Genomic DNA, 25,504 nt, shown 5'->3' with positions numbered 1-25,504 from the left:
TGGAAACCTCAACAACATTGCTCCCTTCCGTCAAATAGAAATCAATCATACCTTCATATACAAGCAAATTAAAACTGGGGGCTACCTAGCTAACACAGGATGGTCATGGAAAAAAGAAAACGGGAAATCCAAGAAATAGACAATCGGTGAGAATACACTAGCGTACATGATGCGAATGACTGCATGTCGTGCAAGATTTGGGGGGGGACAAAACAGGCCAAATAAACATACAACACGGGATTTTTTCTAGAGAAAAAGAAAAGAAAAGAAAAGAAAAGCACAAGGGATCATTTAATAGGCACCCGCCATGATAACACTGTAATAGCGCCGACTCATCTCCGCCATCTGGAGAAGACGCGCATCCCCCGTCAAAGGCAGACCGAGAACATTCGACATTTCGACCGTCTTCCCATCCTCACGTGCCGCCCAACTGGCAACCGCCCGACTCATCTCCTTGAAAGCCACCCGTTCTTCCAGTCCCTCCACACTAGATGCTTGGCTGATTTTTTCTCTCATCGTCGCCAGCGCATTGATCAGCCGATTGAGTCGACTGGCATCCCGCTTTCCACTTCTAGCAGTCGCAAGGTGGAGGTAATCCTCATAGATGCCGCCTCCGCCGACCCACCCTCTGACCTTACGATCTGGGGCCTCACCGAAGCCGGACACCAGTCTCTCCAACGTCACATAGTCGTGCTCAATTACAGCGGTCGGACCGACAACGCGGCAGAAAGTGGCATGTGCATCATTCCAGTTCTTGCCACGCACGAGACAATCCACTTCACGGGCCGCATCACCGACGTCTCGAGCATAGAGGGCTTTGGCCACCCAAATCCACCCTTCAGGAAGCTGTAAATCCTTGGTGAGATACTGCCAGGTGGCATCTACGGTGCCTTCTGGGGTAACGGGGTCAGGCAGCCGACATGCAAACCGTGCCAGAGTTTCTTTCACTGCACGCTCGCGATCCGACGGCCGGGACAGATGGAGTAGCACAAACAACACACGCTCAAAATCACCGCTACAGCTGAGCTCCCAGGCATAATCTCGCACTAACTGGTCAGCCTGTGCAGCATTGGTCTGAAAGCCTCCATGATTCCCAACAGCGCCTGCCAAGAGCTGGTATAGCTGAAAGGTTAGTCTACTTGACAGTTTATCCCCAGCCACAGACTCTGGAAGGAGGGCGGCGGGAAGATCTGGCAGCGGAACATTCGTCCGGCCCACGGTCGACGAGTATAGCTTCAGCAAAACCCACAGAGGAGATTCACGGCCCAGAGTATCGGTTGGGGTCTCTAACCCGGAAGCATTGCCCTGGTGGGGAGGGCATGGGAAGGCAGGCTCTTTGCCGCTACTGAGGTCCTCGTAAAACTTGGAAACTGCCGCTTCAATCGGCTCGTCATCGGTGATGCCATACCACAGACGAAGACCGAACGCCTGGTACCAATCCAAGCCGAATCTTTCAGTAAAGGTGAAGGTCGAAGTGCGGTCTTCAAGGGCACCACCCGATCTACCTTCGCTGCGGAGAGCATTGCCAGCCAGTAGTTCATACAACGCTCGGATGGGCTCACTCATCTCCGAAAACACATTATGCTGTCGCCACATCTCAACTTGCTTCGACATGTCAGCCCGAGAAGTAGGATCTCGGCCGATCTGGGCGAGGAGCGTGGCAAGATGGAAGTTCTGGCTCGCCATCAAGACATTGCAAGCCTCGTCGATACGGTGGGAGCAAAGCAAACGGACCGCGCGCTCCTCGGCAGAATTAGCTTTCCCCAATGTGTGCGCGTGTTTCTCACGAATGACCTCTTGCCACAAGCGGCTCAGGCGATCTTTTTTGATGCGGTGGAGGAATTTGCATCGAAGCTGAGACGGTACACCGGCAGATATGTCATCTTCAATGTCATCGTTAAACAGGATGTTGCTCAGTTGCCACATTAATCGCTCCTGGTCCGACCCTCCCGAGGTCGACGGTGCCTGCGCAAGCTGTTGAAAGTCGGCCTTGGCCAAGCGCGCAAACGGGATCCCATCGACACGGTCGATGACAGACTGTTCCCTTTGGGCATCTAGCATCTCATTACAATCCGGATTCCTGTTGAACGCCAGTAAGACAATATCTCTCTCTTCGCTGGTGACGGAAAGCTTTCGTTGCCATCGCTCGTCGGACCCAGTATCTCCTAGCCCGTTTTGGACGCAAATAATGGAACCTACGGGGCCCCAGCGTGGTTTAAAGGAATGATGAAAGGCAAGATCGTCTTCGTTTAATTCATTGGTCTCACCGGCGAACGTCTTGGCGGTTTTGATGTACGGCCACTGGGGAAACGAGAATTAATTCGACGTGCCACGGCAGGAAGGGGGACGGTGGGTGAGACAAACCTCGAAGCCTTTCGACTTTGCATTTGGACCCTTCGCCAGGGGGGGCGATGGTTGCTTTCGTGGTTGTTGGAATAAGGAATTCATCAAATCAATGCTGGTGGAAAAGCCCTTGGGCCGGGACTCCGCGGCAGCATCCTTGGGGGAGTTCTCTTGCGAGGCCCTGTCGCTGAAAGCATTGCGTTGGATCTCACGCAGCGCGTCTCGGTTCTGCTTCCTCGGGCTGATCGTGCGCTGTAGTTGTTCTGCCCAGTCGCCACTTAGATCGAGACCAGCTTTGGGAGGCGTGTTCCACGTTTTCATTGGGGACCGGGTATCCTTGTTAAATTGGTCGGTATATTTAGTATTGTCCTGCTCCACGGTGGGATGAAGGATGGGGAACGTGCCCGCCATGTCCATTTCCTCATCTTCATCCAATCCAACTTCTGACTCGCCAGAATTCTGGCTCTCGGTGATGTCATCACCGTCTTGCTCAGTAGTTGAACCCGTGGAGCCCTCCCCTAAAAAAGACTCGTCGTCTCCGGAACCAGACCGCTCATCCGCCTCCATGGGCTGGTTGCCAAACGCCCCTGGGACCATTTTGCGCTTTTTGAAATCGAAAGTGTCGTCGTCAACCCCGGCCATCGAACCGACGAAGGACTCGTCAGTGGAGAAGGTGGACATTTGCTCCGAGCCCACGGTGTTGTCGAGATTCGCGGGAGACTGGGCCTTCGGAGTCGGAGTGTCAGGAGCAGCACTCAAAGTGCTTTGGTTGAGGCTCTCACCTTCATCATCGCTATCATAATCCAGGCCATACGTGGTGTAATGGGGCACTTTGAACACCCATGTACCTGTTCTTGTTTCGTAATCGATAAACTCGGTGTTGTGGACTTTCCTCAACCGGTCGACATGCTTGTCGAAGAGAGGACCGCTGGTGAGTGGTGACGGGGACTTCTTGTCCCTGCCTCGCGGCCAGGAGTTTTCGATTCGCAAGATGGAAGGAACGTTTAGGCCCTTACCCATCGGAGGCTTGATTGCTTCATCGGGATACACGGTGATTTTGCGCACGCCGATTTCGACTAGTCCTCCAAAGATCTGGTCCAAGTCAATTGAAGTGAGATCGACTGGCTCATCGAACGTCACTTGTCCGCAACGCTGACGACCGACGGTGAAGCCGACCACATGCTTCTGCTGGTCACGGCTCATTTTGTTGATCTCCGCCCGCGTAGGCTGCATCCAGTACTGACCGGGCTGTGGGTCAAAGCCGGGCGTGAAGGGAAGTCGTGAATCCGCGACGGTGATAGCATCCTGTTCAGCATTTTCCGGGACTGCGGGAAGTTCCTTTCCACGGACCGACTCCATTTCGGGGCGCGTTACGTCCTCGGCGATCGACTTCACGCCGTTGATGCCGTTGATGGTGCCACTCTTACGAATCGAGCGCAGGAAGCCCAACTCCTCTGAAGTAGGCTCCGGGGTTTGAGATTCCACCGGCACCACCTCTCCACCACTGGCGGCATCAGTGGTTGAGTCGAAGCTAACCTTTTTCTTTACTTTGTCGGCTGATTGGGTCGCCTCCTCGCCGGCGGTAATAGGGGCGGCAAGTGTACTGGCTGGACGCGAAAAGATATCGTTTCTCAGGCTCCGATCAATAGTCAGACGTTTCAGACTACCACCTGACAGACGAGGTGGCCCCGAAGAGAGCGCTCCTGGAGATAAAACGCTGTCGGTGTCCGGATCAAAGGTTTTGCGCAGATTGCTGGTGGAGAAACTCTTGCTGAAACTGCTACGTCCAAGGCTTCCATTGACGCTTCCACGCAGACTTCCACCCAAAAGGCTACCACCAAGGCCATTAGGCGTACTATTCGAGCTGGAGGGGGTTCCGTAAGTCGAGTAGGAAAAGCCGTATCCTTGACGTTTGGGCGGCGTGATGAGGCGGGTGGAGGCATGTGGGCTGTTCTTGTAGACGGGCAACGGTGTGCGCTGCTTTTGTTTGACAGACGCAGACAGCGGCGTTGCCAACGGGCCAGGGCTAGGGGCGCTTGGTGCTGGCAGGCCAGAAAATATCGATTGGTTTCCATACGGATTGCCCTCGAGAAGGGAGGCCTGGAGGCTCCCCGGTGCTGGCTGTTGAGGCTGCTGTGGTTGCTGAGCCTGCGCCTGCTGCGTGTTGCCAAAGAGGCTAGAGGTACCCAGGCCCAACCCACCACTTGGTTGTTGCTGAGCCTGGGTGTTGCCGAAGAGCGATGATCCAGCATTTTGAGTCGCCGTATTTTGGCCTCCAAATAGGGAGCTCCCCGTACCCGTAGTGCCGCCAAAAAGACTCCCAGGCTTTTGTTGCTGCTGATTTTGTGCACCGCCGAACAAACTGCTGGTCCCAGTCTGCTGGTTCTGGTTAGCTCCAAAGCCGCCGAACGGACTGGCGTTGGCGCCGGTTCCTGTCGTGCCAGTGCCGAATAAACTCTTCTGGCCCTGCTGTTGGGCTCCGCCGCCAAAGAGAGAGCCAGTACTGGCTTGCTGGTTACTGGCGCCTCCAAACAAAGGTGCCGCCGGCTGCTGCTGCGCTTGTTGGTTATTTTGACCGAAGAGGGAGGTTCCCGTACTGGTACCACCACCGCCAAAGAGACTGGGAGTGGTAGACTGTTGTTGCTGTGTGTTCTGTCCGAACCCGCCAAAGAGCCCCTTGTTTTGAGTCTGATTCTGGTTCTGGGCTTGGTTCTGCTGACCGAAGCCACCAAATGCTCCTGTGCCAGTTTGCTGCTGTTGTTGACCAAAAGGTGTCGAAGTGGCGCTTGTACCACCAAAAGGAGAGGACGTGCTAGTGTTTTGTTGCTGTCCAAAGCCGCCGAAGCCGGTGCCAGTGGACGTAGTGCTGCCTCCTCCAAACAGAGGTTTGCTCTGCTGTTGCTGCTGATTGTTACCGAATAATGAGGCGGTAGCACCCGACCCAAAGGCACCACCGGTTCCTGGTGCGCTTCCAAAGCCGCCCGAAGTTGAGGCAGTGCTGCCGAATGGTGCTGGCTGAGAGGTACCCGTAGTAGTTCCTCCCCCGAACAAAGACGTTGCTGGCTTGGTAGCGCCGAACAAGGGGTTTGCAGAGGCACTGGAACCAAACCCACCAGTTGTCTGTGTCTGGCCAAAGGCAGAGGGAGCACTCGTGCCACCGCCAAAGGGGGTTGACGTGCTACCAAACCCAGTAGACTGCTGTGCGCCAAAGCCGCTCCCTCCAAAGGCCGACGTCCCAAAGGCACCAGCCTGTCCACTTCCATTGCCAAACCTACGGCCTTGGCTGTAGTCGCCCAGTCGTAGTTCTTCAAAGGAGTATTTGCTATATGGCTGCATGAACGGAATGCTCTGGTAGTGATTGGTCATATTGGAGGCGCCATCTTTTTCAGTAAACGCACTGAAAGGTGTGCTCCCTGTGCCATCGGAAGGAGGAACGGCCTGCTGAAACGCAGTTCCTGATCCACCGCCGAAGCCAGTGCCACTTCCAAAGCCGCCACTAGTACCAAAGCCACCAGTGCTGGTGCCAGTACTGGTGCCAGTTGTGCTGCCAAAGCCTCCAGTCTTGTTTCCGAAAATGCCGCCGCCAGTAGTACCGGAACTGCCAAAGCCTCCAGTGTTTCCAGTCGACCCAAAGCCGGCAGTACCACTTCCGAAACCGCTGGCACCAGCTGTTGAGGTGCCACCTCCAAAGAGACTTCCTGATGATGATGTACCAGTCCCAAATCCGCCAGTTCGGTTTTGGCTCCCGAACAGCGTGTTCGACTGGTTCTGCGTACCCGATCCAAACCCTGTAGAACAAAGAACACGTTCGAAGTCAGCTGGAGTTAAAAGCACCATTGCGCAAACATGCTCGAGGCTTTATGAAAAAGGAAGAATTGCAAAAGAAACGAAAAGACATGTATATGTAAAACTTGCTCCTCGGACGTGGATCCCCCGGTGGCAGGCTGTGGCTTTGTCTGTCAATTTTCCTTATTCCCTTGCTAACAAAAAATGCCGGACTCCATGGCAGAATATAGTGCAGGCGGATTATAGGGATGTATAATGCCACGTAGACCATCGTCGAATGATGGCTGGTAGATCCATAGGATACGTCCGTTTAAAGTTGAGACAAGAGAAAGGACCGCTAAGCTCATGGAGACGTAGTCATTGAGCACGTACCTCCACCGGAACCAAAGCTATTAGATGTATTCCCAAACATGCTACCACCTGATGTATTACCACCACCAAAGGGTGACGTAGTAGATCCAAAGCCTAGATGACGGGTATGATGCGGTCAGAGACTGTAATCAAGCTGCGACCCTTTCTCTCTTTACTGCTACTCATCGTCGAAAACGTCCGCGGGACCTTGTGGCGATTCGAAGATTGATGAAGCCATCGCGGGTCGACGTCAGGAGTACCAGCCAAATCGATAAACAAACCCAATATAGCCACCACCGGGTTATAAGAAAAGCAAAGTGACAAGGGGGTCAAGAAAAACCGATAGTCAGGGATGAAGAGACCTACCTCCGCCGCCAGTGTTTGTTCCTCCGAAGCTAGAGCCAGCCCCGAAGCCTGAGCTCTGCTGGTTGTTTTGTCCAAATCCTCCGAATCCGAAAGACATGATGCTGTTCGGTGTTTCCTGAGGTCTATTGGTTCATCCGTTCGAAAGTCACTCGTGATCGAGGGTAAACAGAAAAAGTCGTCACTAAATGTTATGGAGATGATGCGAAAAACTGACGTCCAATCAAAAAAAGCTGGGAGAGAATCGCCCTGTTGCAAGCTCAAAATAAGAAGCAGCCGTCAGTCGAAGAGAACCCTCGACGCGCTCACGAATAGAAGAGAGAACGCTGGAATGGTTGGGATTTTGTTTTTTTTTCCTCTTTTTTTATTTTCTTTTTTCGTTTCTGAAGGAGAAAAAAAAAGGGAGTCCACACCAGCTACAGACGGACACTTACCGTCAGAGCCAGGATGCACACAGGTTCCCAGATAACCACACGTCTGTGGTGGACAGAAAAGAAAGAGGACGAAGGGGGGCGAAAAGAGGAAGAGCAGAACGCGCGACGGTGAAGAAAACGAGAAGCTGTCGGAAGTGACAGCGGGCTTAGTCAGCGGGGTGTGTTGCTTACTGGTCGTGACAAGGCCAGTTGCCGGATGGAGTAGGGAGGGCTCTGCCAAGGTGGTATTGATCTGTATCGTTCCGGTTATTTACCTGACGGTCTGCACGTGATCAGATGCCTGAATATCGGAAGGATGCCTAAGCCACTCTTAAAATGAAGCACTTTCATCATTTTGGGTCCGACCTCTGTCGATTATTGGAGAGGGGGCGTTCTAGGTGAATCAGGCTAATCAGATGCCCCATCAGGTGATCCAGTTCCGGGTTTATCTCTACGGTTCTTTCTTCATACTCGCATCCTATGAGAAGACCAACGGAAGAATGGCAGTATATCTGACAGTAAATTGTATGATATGGCTATACTAACTTCACTCGAAATGGAATCGCTTCCTAACAAGACAGATGGGAATCACGGAAATAACCAAAATGAATCAAGCGCATGAATAACTTGCCCCAGGGATAGATAGCATCTGTCCCACAACAGGGAATCAATTCATCATGCCCTTGCTCGGTGAGACTCGCAAACTTCACTTGAGGTTAATTGTTTCTTTCCATTTTCTTTTCTTTTATTCTCGTAAGTCATTTTATCATCCATGCCTATTTGCCTCTTGCAGTGTGAACTGCACTGATGATCTTGTCAACCACCGAGGGGTCCGATAGCTGTAAATCAAATTAGTCTCTGCTCCTCGCATCCTCAAGCCTAGAATGGAACGTAATTCTTACCGTTGAGGTATCACCCAAGCTATCCTCCTCGCCACTCAGGATCTTCCGCAAGATGCGGCGCATAATCTTACCACTCCGGGTCTTAGGGAGGTCCTCGACAACGAAGACTGCCTTGGGGGCTGCGAACGGTCCAATCGACTTGCGAACCTGCATGACAAGATCCTTGCGGACCTGTTCGTTGGTCTCGTTGCCGTCCTTCAGGGCCACAAACGCATTGACGGCTTGGCCAGTAAGTTCGTCGGCAATACCGACCACAGCGGCTTCGGCAACCATATCTGCCACGGATTGTTAGGCTGGGCCAACTTCTACGGGCCTTGACGATGTAACTTACGATGCTCGAGGAGAGCAGCCTCAATTTCTGCGGTGGAAAGACGGTGACCAGATACGTTCACCACGTCGTCCACACGACCACGGATCCAATAGTATCCGTCGTGGTCACGACCGGCACCGTCACCAGTGAACTAATATCAATCCGTTAGTTATAACTGATGAGGACCAAGAGAAAAAAGAAAGGAAATAAATCCCTTACGTAGTATCCCTTGTACACATTCAGGTACGTATCCATGTACCGCTTGTGAGCACCCCACACCGTGCGGGCCATGCTCGGCCACGGCTGTTTGAAAGCAAGTACACCTTCCACGTCGTTTCCGGAAATCTCCTCTCCGGAGACTGGATCAATGATGGCCGGCTCAATACCGAAGAATGGCAGGGACGCACTTCCGGGCTTGGTGGGAGTAATGCCGCCCAAGGGGGTAATGACGTGGGAACCAGTCTCAGTTTGCCAGTAGGTCTGTCAAAGCGAGTTAGGATTGTAACGTGACAGCAACGAACAGGACTACTCACGTCGCAGATATGGGCGTCCTCCTTGCCGACCTTCTCGAAGTACCACTTCCAAACTTCCGCAGCAATGGGCTCACCGACGGAGCCCAAGATACGCAGGTGGGCCATCTCATGATGGATGTGCTCATCACCAGCGCGCTTCAGCAGCCGCAGTGCCGTGGGAGCCACGTAGAATTGGGTGACTTTATGTTTTTCAATCACGTCCCAGTAGCGAGAGAAGTTGGGGTACGCCGGAGTACTCTCGAAGACAACGGTTGCGCATCCCAGCAGCAATGGCGCATACACAACGTAGGTGTGGCCGGTAATCCAACCGACATCACCACCGCAGAAGAAACGATCATCGTCGTGAATGTCAAAGACATATTTACCCGTCATGGCAGCCCCGAGTAAGTATCCCGCGGTGGTATGCATAACGCCCTTCGGCTTTCCGGTGGAGCCAGAAGTGTAGAGAAGGAACAATGGGTCTTCGGAGCTCATCGACTCGGGGGCGATGTAGTTAGGGTATTTCTCAACTTCCTCGTGCCACCAGACATCGCGGCCCTTGGTCCAGGGAACTTCCGCCCCGGTACGCTTGTACACAAGAACGTTCGAGACATTGGGACACTGCTTGAGGGCTTCATCGACAATGCGCTTGGTACCGATGACCTTGCCACCACGTTTGCCCTCGTCCGTCGTGATCACCACCTTAGAACTGGCGTCCAGGACACGATCACGGAGAGAATCCGACGAGAAACCGGCGAAAACGACGGAGTGGATGGCGCCGATGCGGGAACAGGCCAGAAAGGCAACGACGGCCTCTGGGATCATGGGGAGGTAGATCGCGACAGTATCACCCTTCTTCACCCCATGCTGCTTCAACACCCAGGCCACCCGGGACACTTCACGAAGCAATTCGCCGTAGGTGATCGTGCGACTCTCGTTGGGCTCGTCCGCCTCGTAGATGATGGCGACCTTGTTGGGGTTCTTGATGGCGTGGCGGTCGACGCAATTGAAGGAGGCGTTTAAGCGGCCCTCGGGGAACCAGGCATTGTCACCATTCTCCAAGGAGCCAATGTGAGTGGTTTGGAAGTCTCTCTCGAATGTGAGAAGGTCGCGGGCCATTCGGGCCCAGAAGGTATCCGGGGTGCTGATCGACTCTTCATAGAGCTGCTTGTACTCGTCTAGATCTTTCAAATGAGGACGCGTGGGGTGTTTCTTGTAGAATGCCTCGGGAACATGGAAGGTATCGACTTCGTGGGCTTCCAGGACCTGGAAGGGTGCCATCAGCCATTGAGGATCGGAGAAGAAATCAGCACTCCCACTTTTCCGTACTTACCACGGACGACTTCCGGGGTTCGGACATGATTGCGAGCTCCGGGAGAAACTTCTGAGGCACGCACGAGGAGGAAGAAAGGGAAGAGGAAGAGAAAAGAGGGGGGATGATGGATCTGTTATGGCAACGATGGCGGATCAGTTTCACACGCGCTCCTCCACGCAAGGTGGCAACCCATAGATTCAGGGTCGAGCGAATTTTGGACAGTACCTACCTATAACCCAGGTACGTGGGAGGTAGACGAAAGTAAAATCGTTCGTCGGTGCAAGGAGAGGAGGGGTTAGGGCGGGGTCAAAATATAATTCGCGACAACCACGTCTCGGTGAGATGGAGAGAAGGAGAGAGAAGAAAGGGATGAGATGGAGAGAAGAAAAGGAAAAGGATGAAAACGGAAAGAGAGAGAAATTCCGGACGAGTTAGGTTGGGATGGGGATGAAATGGGGGTATTTATTTGAACACTGTTGAGGTCCCGCTCTCCGGGGGTCCGGTGGAGGCCATCCAATTTCACATCTGAACGTAAGGGCACTACTAAGAACTAACTAGTAAAGTAACTAATATTCCATTCTTCCGGGTGACCGTAAGCATTTTCATTGGAACGTAGAGGCTTTATACTCTTAAGACTCAAACGTGCTGCAAGTGTCTGACTCTATTATTACGGAGGTCTCTGTAGTAGGACAGTTAACTATTGTTGTTATTTTGTTCTTTTTAATTTCTTCTTCTTTTTTGGTTGGGGGGGGAAGGGGGAATATTTTCTCTACCCAGCACCATCTCCAGTCCCCCAGAATCCGTGAAATGATGAATGGATATTGTCCGTCAGACTACTACTGTTTGAAGTCCGAACGCGTCCAAAAAGGTTGGGCTCGGCCATGCGGGGCTCGACTGGAACTTTTTGGTTTCCGTTGCCCCGGGGAAGTGAAGTGGTGGGTGATGCGCCCCGATTCTCCCAAGGAAACTCAAGGGGAATCATCCTATTTCGTACAAGAGATGACATTCTTTGTCCAAGGGTCTACAAGCCTCATCCCAGATGAATCCATCCATGGTTTCCTCCAGGGGTGTCTAAAGTAGGTACTACTACCCTGCAGGAGGACTGGCATATTGAATCGGAGAGTCAACCACGCCAGGACAGATCTTCACAGAGAATTTAAAATATTCATGCATCACAAGAGCATCAGCCAAGCAGTGAGATTGGAGGGGGTAACCGGGCCGCCTCATCATAGTAGTACCTTAGTAGTATAGGTGACGTTCGTCATTTGGTGTGCGGGGAAGAAACCATATCAACCACGGAAACTTCGCTGGTTCGTATCAGTACCTAATTACTACTGCTACCTACTAGTCGCAGGTACCTACTAGGTACATGCGAGGTTCTTGTCCAATAACCATGACCACTGTGCATGGGTGCCTCAGGCTAGATAAGGACGGGATTGGATGGTCCAGCCGATGTCAAGCCGCTTGCGGAATGCCAATGCAATGGGCTCATGATGGAGTCATCCACTGGAAATTCCATCAAGCATGATCGTCGCTCACTATGACGGGGAGTTCCCTTCCCACCTTTCCCTACACGTCGTGCAAGGCTATGGGTTGGTAAGTATTGCACAAAGTGGGGTCCTAACCTTAACCTACGGAGTAGTAGGACTCTTACTGATACTCCGTACTATACCTACCAAGTACTGAAGTTCCCTGGTATTGATTAGTACTGAATTTGATAGCTAATCTCTGATCGGAGGAAATCCATCGGATTGATGCCATGAGAATGCCCCTCCTTCACCACTGCAAGCTTCAACCCTGAAAAGTGAGCAAAGCCTGGGGCCCACTTCACTGTGTGTGGGGTGTCAATCTTTTTTTTGCCCCTTCCTCCCTTCTTGTTTGATGTTTCCTCCCCTTGGAATTGTAATAAGGCCATCACCATGAGAGGATCCAGAGTTGACCCTGGTTTACAGGCATGGCCACCCGGAAGTTCGGCCAAGCATGCACCGAGGTTACGGTTCATCCGATGTAGGTGTATCCCGCAATATAAGGTTATCTTCCCTTCGTCCTATTCACAGTCTCTCCGACACCTCTCTAGCTTTTGAATTTCGGTAAGAAGACAGAGAGATACATGCCCGACGGCTTTTCTCGGGTTATTACCTCCCCGTCTTGTATGCAAGCTAGACAGGGGACATCAGACCCTACTTCCACACTACTCGAACTAGCTGGTCATTAGTTTCGACTGAGGATCCTTGTTTGACAGCACCTGCTTTAGTCCGGCGGCAACCTTTACGCCACCTTGGTGAGCCATGTCCCCTGTCCAGCCCACCGCGATGCCAATCCTCATCACCGACTGCTACTACGACGTAGGACTACGACCTACACCTCGTAACATTCCGAGGTAGCAATTCCCCTGTCCTTATATCGGCACAAAATAGGCTCGACTCTTGCTCTTCCCGGTGCAACTGTCTACAGACTACAGAGTAATCTCTGCTTATTTTCTTCTCTCTTTCCTTTTTCTTTCTGTCTTTCTTCTTTCTTTCTGTCCTTTTTTTTTTTTTTTTTTTTTTCATTTTGCATTTTGTTTTGCTTAAACTTTCCTTTCTCTGCCATCCGTGCCCTCGCCCACCACTAAACGGCCTAGTGTGTTAACCAGCGTGGGATTGCAGGCATGTGGATTAAAAATCCCTCTGCACCGTCTACTAGTGAAACGAGTCCATGAACGACTCTAATTTTGTTCCAGCAGTGGACTGGGACTGGGCTTATTCTGTATTTCTGTGATCCTAACAGCGACAGAAACCTAGCGTCTACTCTGTAACTATCTGTTGCCACAAACATGTTCCGCTCACCCTGCTGCTAGCTAGCAACCTCTGCAGACATCTCGGCGTTTATCATCGAGACACTGCACACAATATGTGCAATATACTCCATAGGGCTTTCCCTACGAGGAGCGGTGGGTCTACTCTGGGTATGAATGAAGAAAGAAAAGAAGAATAATAACGGGCTTGTATATCATTCAAGTTGAATCACCGTCTATTATTTCCTTTTTTAAAAAATGAAAGGGATCATTTGGCTTGTGGACCATACTCCGGAACATGTTGAGTAGATTTTTTTCTCTCGTAATCGGGCAGACTCCTGTTATACAAATACCAACACCCATGCAAGGTTTAACAGACGAAGTAACCGCGGAGCCTTGAGGTTGTTGCTCCCGATCATTCTAGTTTAATTCACCGGTAAACGCACAGAGGACTAGGTAAGAACCAGGAATTTGTGCATTCCTAAATGCATGGGCTCGATATGACTTCCAAACTATAAATTTCGGGGAAAAGAAAAAAAAAAGAGTAAATAGCCTGCCGACTTCAATACACTGTCCACTCACGAGTCCACCAAGTGGCCATTCCCAACAAAAACACTATAACGCTTCCATCCCGAATAACATCCCGAAAAACCTGAATATACAACCCCAGACCGGCTGGACCATTCCCACGCCTGGACAACACTCTCGCCCCTGTCATCACCAGCTCCCCGGTCGTAAAGAAAAGGAAAGGATTCCGGGCTGTAGCCGGCGGAGGCGGTCGACTACCGTAAATCGAGACCGAGGAACCAACGAGTACAATCAAGTAGATGCCAACCGCGATGGAGAAAAGCACATGGAGGATCTTCCAGGTCCAGATTGCCTTCTTCTCCGCCTCGGTCTGCGGCTGAGACACGCCCGGGAGCATGCTCGCCGCCCACGAAGGAAACCCCAGGGCAGATATAAGGTCAGCTTGTGATACTCCTGGAGCGTCTCCGGGCCCGCTTGCACCCCCGCCGCTCATATTACCCATGAGCGAGTTGAGCAGTTTGATCGTGACATCTTCCTCTTCGAAGTCTTCTTGTCCTGACTGACCCTGGGGCGGGGCGTCCTGACGCAAAAGTGCACGGATATATTCCTGCTGGGCTTGAAGCGATTCCGGTGATTGGGTCTCGGGATTCGTATTCGGCGCAGCCTCTACAGATGGTGGTTCAGGTTGACGCAGCGCGGATGTCGCTTCTGGCGCCGATGACACAGGTGCAGAGGGCTGCGTGGATGGGGATAGAGATGTCGGTGCGTCCTCGCGAGCTGTAGGAACCCAAACAAAAGACGTCAGACAGACTCTCTTGTTCATACGCAGTGAGAGCCGTAGCTCCAGTGGAAAAGGAAGAATCAAGACATACCACTGGCCAGTGTCCGTCCGGTCAAACTTGTGATTTTATCCAACCGTGCCGCTCCACCCTCTTTAATCTTGGCTTCGCGGCGCTCACGCCTCAGACGAGCAGCCTTTTGCGCTGGAGACTCCTCTACCGACGACATTTTCTGGGAATTGAAGTGGCTGTGGATACCGAATATCAAGGTTGTGGCTCTTGTGTATAACTCCTTGGTCGATAGATAGATTCGGAGGATAAGGATATCGGCCCGAACGCTAGAATATACTCAGGGACAGAGGCCAAACTCCGTCGATGGTCGATGCGGCCTTATGGATAGATTTACGTAGTACAGTCCACTGAGACAGAAAAGGTGGTAGATTACCTCAGCAATGGCCGTGCATCCACCAGCCACAAGTGGCGCCCCATTTCTACAAGAGACCTCTTCACCTCTCAACAATTCCTTGTCACCTTATATCATCCTAGATTTGGCAGATGTTCCACGAACCCGGAAGAGAAGAGATTCTGAGGAATTTTCTATATTATAGAACGAGGGACCAACGTGCACCCATATCCCATCAGACCAGAGACAAGTTTACAGTTTGGTCAGTGTTGCTCTTCACAATCAGCCATAATCTTGGCATATTCAGTCGTTCTAAAGTCCTTCAGGCAACGGTGACATCATCACTCCTCCAGCATCGATTAATATCCCCATCGCCATAGCGAGAGAACGCCAAGGCATGGATTTATGTAATCATCGTCAATGAGCAAAACAATGCAGGCTTTCCCCTGCTTTGACAAGACCAACACTGTAGGTCGATTCATTTGCACAAGTCTTGACCAGAGAAATCCATCATCTGGCACACCCTTACTTTCTACTGGGCCCGAATAGCACGTCTGCAGTGGATTGGGCAGATTGTCTGGTTCTCCCCACAATGACGTAACATTCTGCAGCATAGGGCTGGAAGTCCGAAGAGTGATTACTTCACCGAACCCGCTGGTCTTCCACGATGAAACCAGTTCTTCAATTCATCGCATTTCCTTAAGTAGTACTTCCCAATTCGCAACGAAGACCTCCTGCCGGCCTCCCAAGCCATCAGGGGATGAGATCGGCCTCTGCTATCTATATAACATAACGCCCTTCGACCACTGCTCCATTGTTGCACGCTCTCAAATATACCGTGTTCAATATGCCAGCTCATGCCAGTGGGGCCGAGTCTCCCCGACAGCGTCGAGTTGGGGAGCATTGGAGTGGGCATAACCCCGTCCCTACCATCCAAAAATTCCTAGAGATCCTTGAAAAGGATAAGCAGGCTCGGAAAGCACATGAGGAATCTCTGGCAGCGAGAGAAAAGGAGGGAGAGAAGCAGAAGAAGAGTCGGAGTAAGGAGGAAGAGGCGAAAGGAGAGGATAAAGGAGAGGGCCATGGAGAGACAGTGCCTCATCGACCCCGAAAAGTGGGCAAGGGCAGGACTCGTGTGGTGACCGATCCGACAACAGGCAGAGACATTGAGGTTGAGGATCTGGATGAAGATTCAATGGAACCGGTGAAAAATCCAAAGGTATTCAAACCTCGCCCGGGGTCTTTTCTTCTGCTAAATGAGATTATAGCTGGTAGTCCCGAATGCCAATCTCGGACGACCAACGGTGAGTTCTGACTTGGCATTTGGCCGAGACCCAAGGCTCTCTCTCTAACAGTAGCCATGGAAGGCGGTTCAAACAGGCCCCCACCAGAGTCTATCTGAGTACAAGGAAAACCAGGACATCACGGCACCACCCGATCCTATCGCAGAAGGTACAACCTCCGATGTCCCCATCCACGGGGAGAGAACAAACATTCTATTCCACCCTACACCTTCTATCACATACCAACCTATGTACAATCAATTGCACAAACGGGGAGCGGATCTGTGTATTGGAATAGTATTCGGCATTATCTTCGTAGGTCGTATCTTCGGCGGCTCACTATGGGGTCTCCTACCGCTGGCCGCCTGCGTCGCCAGTGGAGTGTGGCTGTGGGTTCAAGAAGTGGTCCGGAGTGGTCGTGAGATGGAATGGAGCAGCGAGCAGCTTCGAGGCAAAATGGTACGCTGTTATGCTCGAAGAGGTCTTGCGATGGTGGCGGGCTATGCTAACTATCGATTGACGGTCTAGGCTACGGCGAATTTACTACCCGAGTCCGTTGAATGGATGAACAGCTTCCTCGGTATTATCTGGGGCCTGGTCAACCCGGAGATGCTGTCGCCCATTGCCGACACCATCGAAGATATTATGCAAGCGTCCGCGCCGGGGGTAATTGAGAACGTCCGTATCGGTGAGATTGACCAAGGAAATAACCCTCTACGGATTCTAAGCCTACGGGCACTTCCGGATGAGCATGTGCAGTATCTTAAGGAGAACATCCGCGAGGAGAATATTAAGAACAAAGATCCCGAAGAAGCGGCTGCCTTAGAAGAGGGTGGCAGTCATTACAATATCGAGATTTCGTTCGCATATCACGCGGCGCCGAGTGGCAGAACGGCTTCGTCAAAGGCACGGAACATGCACATGCAGCTCATATTCTACCTGGGTATCAGGGGTCTTTTCGGGGTCCCATTTCCTGTGTTTGTCGAACTGATTGAGATGGTGGGCACGGTGCGCGTGAGACTGCAGATGATGCCGGAGGCCCCATTCATGAAAGACTTGACTTTCAGCCTGGTGGGCATCCCCCATATCAAGGCTGGTTGTATGCCTATGTTTAAAACGGGTGTCAACATCTTGGATCTGCCACTGATCTCCAACTTTGTCAACTCTGCCATTGGCACCGCGTGCGGTCTCTTCGCAGCCCCCAAGTCAATGACGATGGATCTCGGGATGATGCTGAAAGGTGATGATATCGCCAAGGAGACACATGCTTTGGGCATTATGTGGGTTCGTATCCACCATGCTGTTGGACTAAGCAAGCAGGACCGGCGTGGCAGCTACGGCGGCGGCAGCGACCCTTACATCAATCTCTCATTCTCCAAATATGGCAAACCTATGTACTGTACGCGGGTTATCACGGACGACTTGAACCCGGTTTGGGAAGAGGCAGCCGCTTTGCTCGTGACGGCGGAGCTAATCAAAGCCGACGAGAATCTGAGTGTTGAGCTATGGGACTCGGATCGGCACACAGCAGATGACATCGTTGGGAAGGTTGAGCTACCTATTCGAGAAATGATTAAACACCCGGGCCGGATGTATCCCCAAGTCTCCAAATTGCAGGGACTTAGCGAGGGGAGCGAAATGCCAGGCGAACTGCACTGGGAAGTGGGCTTCTTTGGCAAGCCCAAGTTGCGACGGGAGCTGAGGACCGATGGCAAGAAGAAAGATCTGCCGCCGAACTTGAAGGATATCCCCGAGTTCCAGGATGACAAGGGCGTCATTTCCAACGAGGAGGAAGACGCCGTTGCGTACACACCGCCAGATCCACTCTGGCCCAGTGGGATTCTGAGCGTCGTTGTACATCAGATAGTGAATCTCCAGCTGGCCAATATCAAAGGAAGCCACTACTCCAACGAAAAAGAATATGAGCCAGCTAAGCCATATGGAGAGAACACGGAAGAGGAAGGCAAAGAGCTGCCGACCAGTTACTGCAAGATAATCCTCAATGACCAATTGGTAGCCCCTCCCCCTCGTCTTCTTTCCAAAAAAGAAAATTCTGTGAATACGCCGAGGCTAACTAAGCCCTAGATCTACCGCACCCGAGCCAAAGCCGTCAGTTCGAAGCCGATCTTTAATGCCGGAACTGAAAGGTTCGTCCGCGACTGGCGTTCGGCCATCGTCACCGTCACCGTGCGAGATCAGCGGTACCGGGAGCACGATCCGATCCTAGGAGTGGTGCCACTGAAGCTCTCTGACCTCTTCGAGACCAGTTCGCAGGTCACCCGGTGGTATCCTCTGGATGGCGGCGTCGGCTATGGACGCATCCGAATCTCGCTTCTCTTCCGCCATGTCGAGACCAAGCTACCCCCTACCATGTTGGGATGGGACGTGGGTACGTTCGAAGTCGCCTCGGACAAGATCACCGTGCGAGGGTTCAACCATCGATCCAAGATCAAGCTGCGAACCGGCGGCAGCAACGGGGAGATCACCCGACACGTGTGCTCCGTCGACGGAGAGGACCTGTCGTTCGATCTGAACGCCTTGCGTGGTGGCATGCGCCTACCAGTCAAACACCGTTACCGGTCCCCTGTGGTCTTTGAGCTACACAAGCAAGGGAAGCATCAAGCGGCCGGGTTCGCGGCTCTGTGGCTCCAACATCTGGTAGACAACGAGGACACCCCCGTGGATATCCCGATCTGGTCGACCAAGAACGGGAGGCGGTTGACACAGAACTACATCACCGAGAGTAACTGGGAGAGCAAACGCGAGCCGGGGCTTGAAGACATCCAACTGATCGGCCGAGTCCAGTTCACCGCCCGGTTCACCCCAGGCATTGACGAGTCGCATGAGCGTTTCGTCGTGGACAACCATTCCCGCGAGACATTCGAGACGTGGGAGGCCTGCATTGCGGAAGGCGTGCGGACCCGCAGTGTCTCCGTCGAAGTACCAGAAGATGTTGAGCGCATGCACGAGCAGTCTCTGATTGACGGACGTGACATATTAAAACACGCCGATGCCAAAGAACGTCGACAATGGCTCGACAAGCAGGGACAGGACCAGAGCGGTGCGTTCGGCCGCGATCCTGGTGCCTACGTCGACGATCAGAGCAAAAAGGTCGCCGAACCCGAAGCCGGGCGCGATGAACCACCGCTTCACCCAATAAGTCCCTCGGCTTCCGCGAAGGTCGAACGCACTGGCAGCACGTCTAGCAACATCGAGGATGACACGTCCGAGCAACGGCGGTCCTTCAACGGGACGAACCCCTCCAGTGAGAGCCAGCCGTCGACGGAGACCAGAAGCGAGGACCAGGTCAAAAGGGCAAATCGACGCAGTGAACAGCGCCAGCAAAGGGGGCTGATGCAGTGGAAACCGGCGCGGAACGTGGCATTTGCACGCGACGAGGCCGTGTTTGCGCTTCGCAAAGTCCGACACCGGTTCACGGGGGATCTGTCGGGACGTGAGCCGGATATTGAGACCGAGATAGGGAATTAACTTATTTATGGTTACTTATTTTGTATAGTAGGCTCAATAAGTATGTATACATTTGAACATGGTTGAATGACTGGAGATCAACACTAGTACTGTTATCATTGATACATTACAACGTTATTTAAATCGTATAAACCACCATTTGCAAGAGTCGTCAGTAACCCAGAACCGGATCAAGACCCAAATATGTGCACGATTAGCCAGTACATTCGACCAGTCCATGAATCAATCTGCCTCGATATACGGAGTATTTTTGGATACCAAAAGATAACAATAGATCACCGTCTTCCAGGAAGAGACCACAATGCACACCGACATACTCCATGCATAGACTAGATATCACTCCCTTGGCTTTATGGATTCGGAGAACTCAAGAGGAAGTAAATAAATAATAATAAAAAAAGAGAGAGTCGGCTGATGTGATGCTGATGCAATGCTGATGCAGCGTGCCAGTGATCGACTGAATACGGGTAATAGATCCACCCCGTTTCTATATTTATCTCTCTCGCTAGCAGTAAGGTACGTAGTCCTGTTCGTATCGCGATAGGGATACGACCATTATACGGTGTCCAAAGTATTGTATCTTCTGAAAGGGGAGGAAAAGAAAATAAAAAAACGAAAGTCTCTATTAAGTATGCAATATGTACATGGAATGAATAGACGCTGGGTTACCTCGGTGGATGCAATGTCATGTCGTCTTCAACAACCAAGGCGCCAATGAATGCAAAACTCCAAATAGAAATCCAATATGCCAAACACCAATAATAATAACAATAGTAATAGTAATAATAATAATAGTAATAAAGATAGTAGACGGTCCATATGTGACGATGAGCGATACTCCCAATGATTCATCTCCCATGCTTTCTATGTGCATAAATCGTGATGGGTGGGGAATAATAGTCGAAGAAGTAGTAAGTAAATGATGCAAAAATAGAATAGTAATGCAAGGGTGAGTAACTTCATAAGCTATTCAGATGGATCGACATATGCACGTTCAGGTTCGTGACTCGTGATCTTCCAGAACTCGTCATTCTTGTCCGCCAAATCCGAGGCAACCGACGAACTAGGACTGGAGTGTGCTTGCGACGTACTTGAGGCAGAGAGAAGGTCCGAGCCCCAAGATGCAGGGCTGTCCACATCTCGCTCGGCCCATTTCGCATCCGCGCTCGACAACACCGGCCCCGCCGGTGTCGACGTCGACGTCGTCGTCGTCGTCATAGTAGTATTGTCCTGTGGTGCAGAAGGCTGTGCATTTTCGGTGCGGATTTCCAGAGGACCCAACGTCCACCGCCATTCACAGCGACGCTTGATGCGACGCTGCCGGGGAGTCTGAGGGGTAGTCGAGCCGTAGGCTTCCTCGAGTCCATCCAGTAGGGCCACAGCTCGCACCTGTTTTTCCGCACTCAGGTGTTTTCGCTTCTTCCGTTCGAATGAAGATATAGAGGCGTGGTTTGTGTCGGTTCTGGGATTCTCGTCGTCCGAGGTAGTGCTTTCATCCGACGGTGCCAGGCTGGAGCTGGAATCCGTGTCCTCGTCGGAGCTGGCGTCGTGCGGCTCAACATTCGACTCCACGACGAGATCGGAGTGTCGTGCAGTATAGCGTACGGTCTTGATCTCCTCTTCGAGGGGCTGTCGATAGTTGACCTGCTTCTTTGCGGGGAAGAACATCCATCGCGATCCCGTTCCTCCGGTGGCACTATTCGCTGCTACCGACGCGGATCGAACGCGACATGTGGGCTCCAACGGCGAGTTCCGCAGGATACTCTTGACCCCCAGAGGCAGCTGGTAGGGGTTGTTTGGGCCGTGGGAAGGATATGGCGACGAGGGCTTGCTCCATCGGTGGGTAGAGGAGGATTTGGATGGAGAGGCGGTTGCAGAGGACGGGAATGCGTTCTCGTAGGCATTCTTGAAGGTATTTCGGACAGTGGGGGATGCAGTCGGACCAGTAGCCAGCGAGAGGGAGAGACTCGTGGACGAGGTGCCAAAGGTTCGCGGTAGCGCCGTGGTTTGCAGTGTCAGTTTGGGTCTGGCTGATGTTCCCGGAGGCGGTCGTTCGGGAGCCGTCGACGACACACTGCAGGTCATATTGGTGGTGGACGGATATGGAGACGGTTGAGGGACGATGGAGGTCATTGTCGTCGGATCTACATGGACGAGAGGAACTTTGGAGGGAGGAGAAGAGAGAAGAGAGAAGAGAGAGAGTTGAGTCAGAAGGCAATCCCCGCACGAAAGCGCCGTGATATCGCAGACAACTAATAAGGAATGGAGTCTGGGATCAGATGTTGGTGCAGGAAAAGAGGAGTCGTATTTTAATTTATTTTCATTATTTTTTTTTTTTTTTTTTCAAAAATTGATTGCCTTCTTTTTTGTTGTTCCTAATTTAGGACTACCACCTCGATGGGTTGATGATCATTGACGCTCCATGATGAGATGGAATAAAATATATATTAAAATTTTTTAAAAATGAGGGAATGAAATTTTCAACGCCAGAGAATATAAGAAAAAGAAGAACTCTAAATTGATGAGAAGCACCGCTGACGCCGCAATTCGAGGAGATGCAGTCTCGACCGCGCTAAAGGCACCATCGATGGGGCTAGTGACGGGAGGAAATGATTAGTTAATGATTACTAGTAAAAATTCATAAGGAGCTGCTAATAATAAAGCGCGCTATCGACACCGCACCTCCGCTGAGGATCCCCGTGTTTAAAGTCGACTGGATCTACGGAGTACGAAGTACGAGGGAAAATTCTTCTTCTTCCTACCATTACAGCGAATGTCCAGGACTTTATCCTACTTACTTGGTACCTAGTATCTAGTACCTACGTTATCTATTTATAGATGTATTGTCATGTACCGTCACACAACAAGTACTATAAAAAGAACCTGGCCCGGTGGAGTCCACCAAGCCGCTAGCCTGTCCAGGTGCTTAGTCACCAAGCCAGACCCCGTGACCGGCGGCCAATCAGGGCGTGTGATTCTGTGCCGATTGCCGCCACGAGTGATTCGCCTGCATACAGTCAACCAAAGAGAAATACCTAGTTACGGAGTGCAGAGTAGTAGATCAATATCTGTCCAGTATCTGTCCTTCATCACTGCACCCCGTGGTGTACAGTTGCCAAATCCCGTAAAACTGGTGACCATCAATTTAGATGGCCGTGGCTCCTGCCAGAGATGACCATCGAATTGTCATCCACATTGTCAGTATCCTGCTGCGAGAACCGACCAAAGAAATACATACTCTGGAGTACGCATGGAGCACAAAAAATGATAGACTAATCTGTATTGTAGGATTATGACTGCTTCTATGCCTCAGTCTTTGAGGTCGAACGGCCCGCGCTCAAGTCGTTGCCTCTCGCCGTTCAGCAGAAACAAATCGTCGTGACCTGCAACTACGAAGCACGACGCCGGGGTTTACGCAAGCTCCAACTGGTTCGAGAAGCCAAACAGATCTGTCCGGATGTTGTCGTCGTCTTGGGGGAGGATCTGTCTAGATTCCGCGACGCTTCGAAAGATCTCTATCTCTTCTTGCGCCGCTTCGTCTGGGGTGGTCGGGTCGAAAAATTGGGGTTTGATGAGGTGTGTACTCCGGTATACTGCCTTTTATTGTTCATTCGTTTATTCTTCTTGTTATTATCATTTTTTCCTTCCTTTGTCCTCGGTCATTAACGGGTTTTGTCGTTCTCGCTCTTTGTTTCCATTTTGGATCGCCCGACCCCACACAGAGCGGAACCATCGAACCCTCGTTTCTGACAATAGCTACACAGTTGTTCCTGGATGTCACAGACATGATTACCTACAACGTGGCTCTGTTGAATCGAAACGACCTAGAACACTCATTCTTTCACCTCGACCGGCAGGACCCCATGCAGGGCTTTCAGTACGATGCCACCAAACCACATGGCCCCACCTATCCCGTTGAAAACGACAACAGCTCCACTCCTGTGGCACCGGTGGATTCAACGTCCCTGTACGCTAGATTGCTTGTGGCGTCTCACCTGGCAGGCTACCTGCGCACTCAGCTCGAGGACCAAAAGGGATACACTGCCTCGGTGGGGATTTCGACGTCGAAACTTCTCGCCAAGTTGGTGGGAAACACGAATAAGCCGAACAGCCAGACGACCCTTCTACCCCCGTACTTGGCTGCGGGGCCTGGGTCACAATCCAACGTCCTTGATTTTCTCTATGCCCATGAGATCCGGAAAATCCCCGGCATTGGCTCCAAAATTGTCCAACGTGTGACCTCGTATCTCATCCGCGCAGGCGTTCGGTCGGACTCTCCCATCGCAGATGATGCTCCTGTAACCGTCCGAGACGTTTGCCAATGTCCCGGCATGGGCCCCATGCTTCTAGATAAGATCCTTGGGGGCCCTGGTTCCCCCAGGGATATTGGTGTGAAGATCTGGGGGCTGATCCATGGCGTTGATTACTCGGAGGTCCAGCAGGCTCGGGACTTGCCAACCCAGATTAGCATCGAAGATAGCTACGGGCGCATGGATACCCAGGACGGAGTCCGACGAGAGTTGGTCTCATTGGCGGCTAGTCTCATTCGACGCATGCGGACTGATCTGACCGAGAGGCTCGACGAGGGCGAGTTGGCAGCCACTGGACCGTCCCCCTCAACGGCACCGAGACTCCATTGGCTTGCTCGACCAAAGACGCTTCGTCTGTCCACACGTCCGAGGCCGCCTCCCACCCCGGATGGAGGCCACGCCCGCAGTTTCCATCGCATCTCGCGCTCGGCACCGCTACCCCAGTACGTATGCAACCTCGATGAGAGCGTTGACGCATTGGCGGAGAGACTGGTGCAGGATCATGCCATGTCTATGTTCCGCAAGCTTCACCCGGAGAAGTCCGGGTGGAACCTGCAACTGTTGAACATCGCGGTGACGAACATAGTAGAGGCGGCCGGAGAGCGTAAGCAAAGCAGTGGCCGGGATATAGGCAAGATGTTCCAAAAGCAACAGACGGAGGATCGAGCCGGATTTCGCGGTAGAGAAGCAGAATCGCATCTAGCTGGGCAGCCCGATGGGGAGTGGTCGGACCTCTCCTGGGATGAATTCAACGCTCAACCTGATCCCGATGATGATGGTTGGGAGGAGAGTGACGGCGAAGGAGACACGGCTAGCGTAGCTTGCACCATCTGCGGAATATCGATACCACACTTTGCCCTTGCTGCCCACAGGATATACCACTCCGTTCCTGATGACTGACGGGTGGGAAGGCGTATGGATTTGGCTGATGGCGACCGAATGATACGCTTGACTTAGAGGTGGTATAGTTGCCTATTTATTGATTAGATGCACCCCGTGCCAAGAAATGCCGGCCCCTAGGATGTGTCAGTGTCCGATGATCTCGTCTGCCCTAGATTCCAAAATAGGGCTGAACCGATCCCGTGGCCTTCCAGGGGGTTGGCGCCAAGTCTTTGGTCTTCTCCTTTGGGTGATGGGTTGAATTAGTAATTCATGGATTGATCAAAGTACTCCGTACTCCGACCTCCACATATACAGTACTTAGAGAAATGAATCGAAATCAATCCTCGACTTCCCCTCCTCTTCCCTCTATACTCCGTAATCTCTCGGTTCTTGTATATAAAGAACTACGCGCTGTCGTCGCCGATCGCAGGGCATCCCACCAATTCATCTGCTTCTCTGGACGATAGTTGGCTGGGTTTTGGCGCCTCCGGGCTCCGAAGAGGATTACTAAGCCAGCTCTCCGTAACTAGCTAACTTAATTGAGGAAGTATGCTTGTTAACTCCGTAGTGCATTGAACTTGAGACGGCTTATGCTCCTGCTCCCCATCAGTATCCGTTTCCTCCTTAGTCTTCTGTCTTTCTCTTCGTCTCATTTAGTTTATTTTCATTTTTTAAAAAAATTATTGTTGATAGTATTAAATTCTTTTTTTCGTTTGTTCTATTCAATCTACATTGGCTCCCTCTTGTACGTCTGAATAC

General features: G+C 51.9%; 6 protein-coding genes across 6 annotated transcripts; 2 read left to right on the top strand and 4 right to left on the bottom strand.

Moving 5' to 3' along the window:
* Positions 1-291: 291 nt before the first annotated feature.
* On the bottom strand, positions 292-6,943 carry ATNIH1004_004619 (uncharacterized protein; the record flags this gene model as incomplete). Its single annotated transcript, XM_033569289.1, has 4 exons — positions 292-2,301; positions 2,365-6,131; positions 6,502-6,594; positions 6,847-6,943. The coding sequence occupies 4 exons, from the start codon at positions 6,941-6,943 to the stop codon at positions 292-294; spliced, it is 5,967 nt and encodes a 1,988-aa protein (XP_033428095.1).
* Positions 6,944-8,032: 1,089 nt separating this feature from the next.
* On the bottom strand, positions 8,033-10,340 carry ACS1 (acetate--CoA ligase; the record flags this gene model as incomplete). Its single annotated transcript, XM_033569288.1, has 6 exons — positions 8,033-8,095; positions 8,159-8,433; positions 8,490-8,619; positions 8,688-8,948; positions 9,002-10,246; positions 10,314-10,340. 6 exons carry the CDS (start codon positions 10,338-10,340, stop codon positions 8,033-8,035), a joined length of 2,001 nt encoding a protein of 666 aa, XP_033428094.1.
* Positions 10,341-13,633: 3,293 nt separating this feature from the next.
* On the bottom strand, positions 13,634-14,607 carry ATNIH1004_004617 (uncharacterized protein; the record flags this gene model as incomplete). Its single annotated transcript, XM_033569287.1, has 2 exons — positions 13,634-14,376; positions 14,472-14,607. 2 exons carry the CDS (start codon positions 14,605-14,607, stop codon positions 13,634-13,636), a joined length of 879 nt encoding a protein of 292 aa, XP_033428093.1.
* Positions 14,608-15,628: 1,021 nt separating this feature from the next.
* ATNIH1004_004616 (C2 domain protein) lies at positions 15,629-19,553 on the top strand (the record flags this gene model as incomplete). Its single annotated transcript, XM_033569286.1, has 5 exons — positions 15,629-16,000; positions 16,050-16,085; positions 16,140-16,523; positions 16,593-18,077; positions 18,150-19,553. The coding sequence occupies 5 exons, from the start codon at positions 15,629-15,631 to the stop codon at positions 19,551-19,553; spliced, it is 3,681 nt and encodes a 1,226-aa protein (XP_033428092.1).
* A 966-nt stretch (positions 19,554-20,519) lies between these two features.
* ATNIH1004_004615 (uncharacterized protein) lies at positions 20,520-21,638 on the bottom strand (the record flags this gene model as incomplete). The annotated part of the gene is made up of 1 exon (XM_033569285.1): positions 20,520-21,638. The coding sequence occupies one exon, from the start codon at positions 21,636-21,638 to the stop codon at positions 20,520-20,522; it is 1,119 nt and encodes a 372-aa protein (XP_033428091.1).
* A 1,064-nt stretch (positions 21,639-22,702) lies between these two features.
* On the top strand, positions 22,703-24,763 carry ATNIH1004_004614 (putative DNA polymerase iota; the record flags this gene model as incomplete). Its single annotated transcript, XM_033569284.1, has 3 exons — positions 22,703-22,750; positions 22,842-23,129; positions 23,318-24,763. The coding sequence occupies 3 exons, from the start codon at positions 22,703-22,705 to the stop codon at positions 24,761-24,763; spliced, it is 1,782 nt and encodes a 593-aa protein (XP_033428090.1).
* Positions 24,764-25,504: the final 741 nt, after the last annotated feature.

The sequence above is a fragment of the Aspergillus tanneri genome (assembly GCF_003426965.1).
Source record: "Aspergillus tanneri strain NIH1004 chromosome Unknown AapTan_3_pilon_pilon_pilon, whole genome shotgun sequence".
NCBI lineage: Eukaryota > Fungi > Ascomycota > Eurotiomycetes > Eurotiales > Aspergillaceae > Aspergillus > Aspergillus tanneri.
This window is presented reverse-complemented; position numbering and strand designations above follow the sequence as displayed.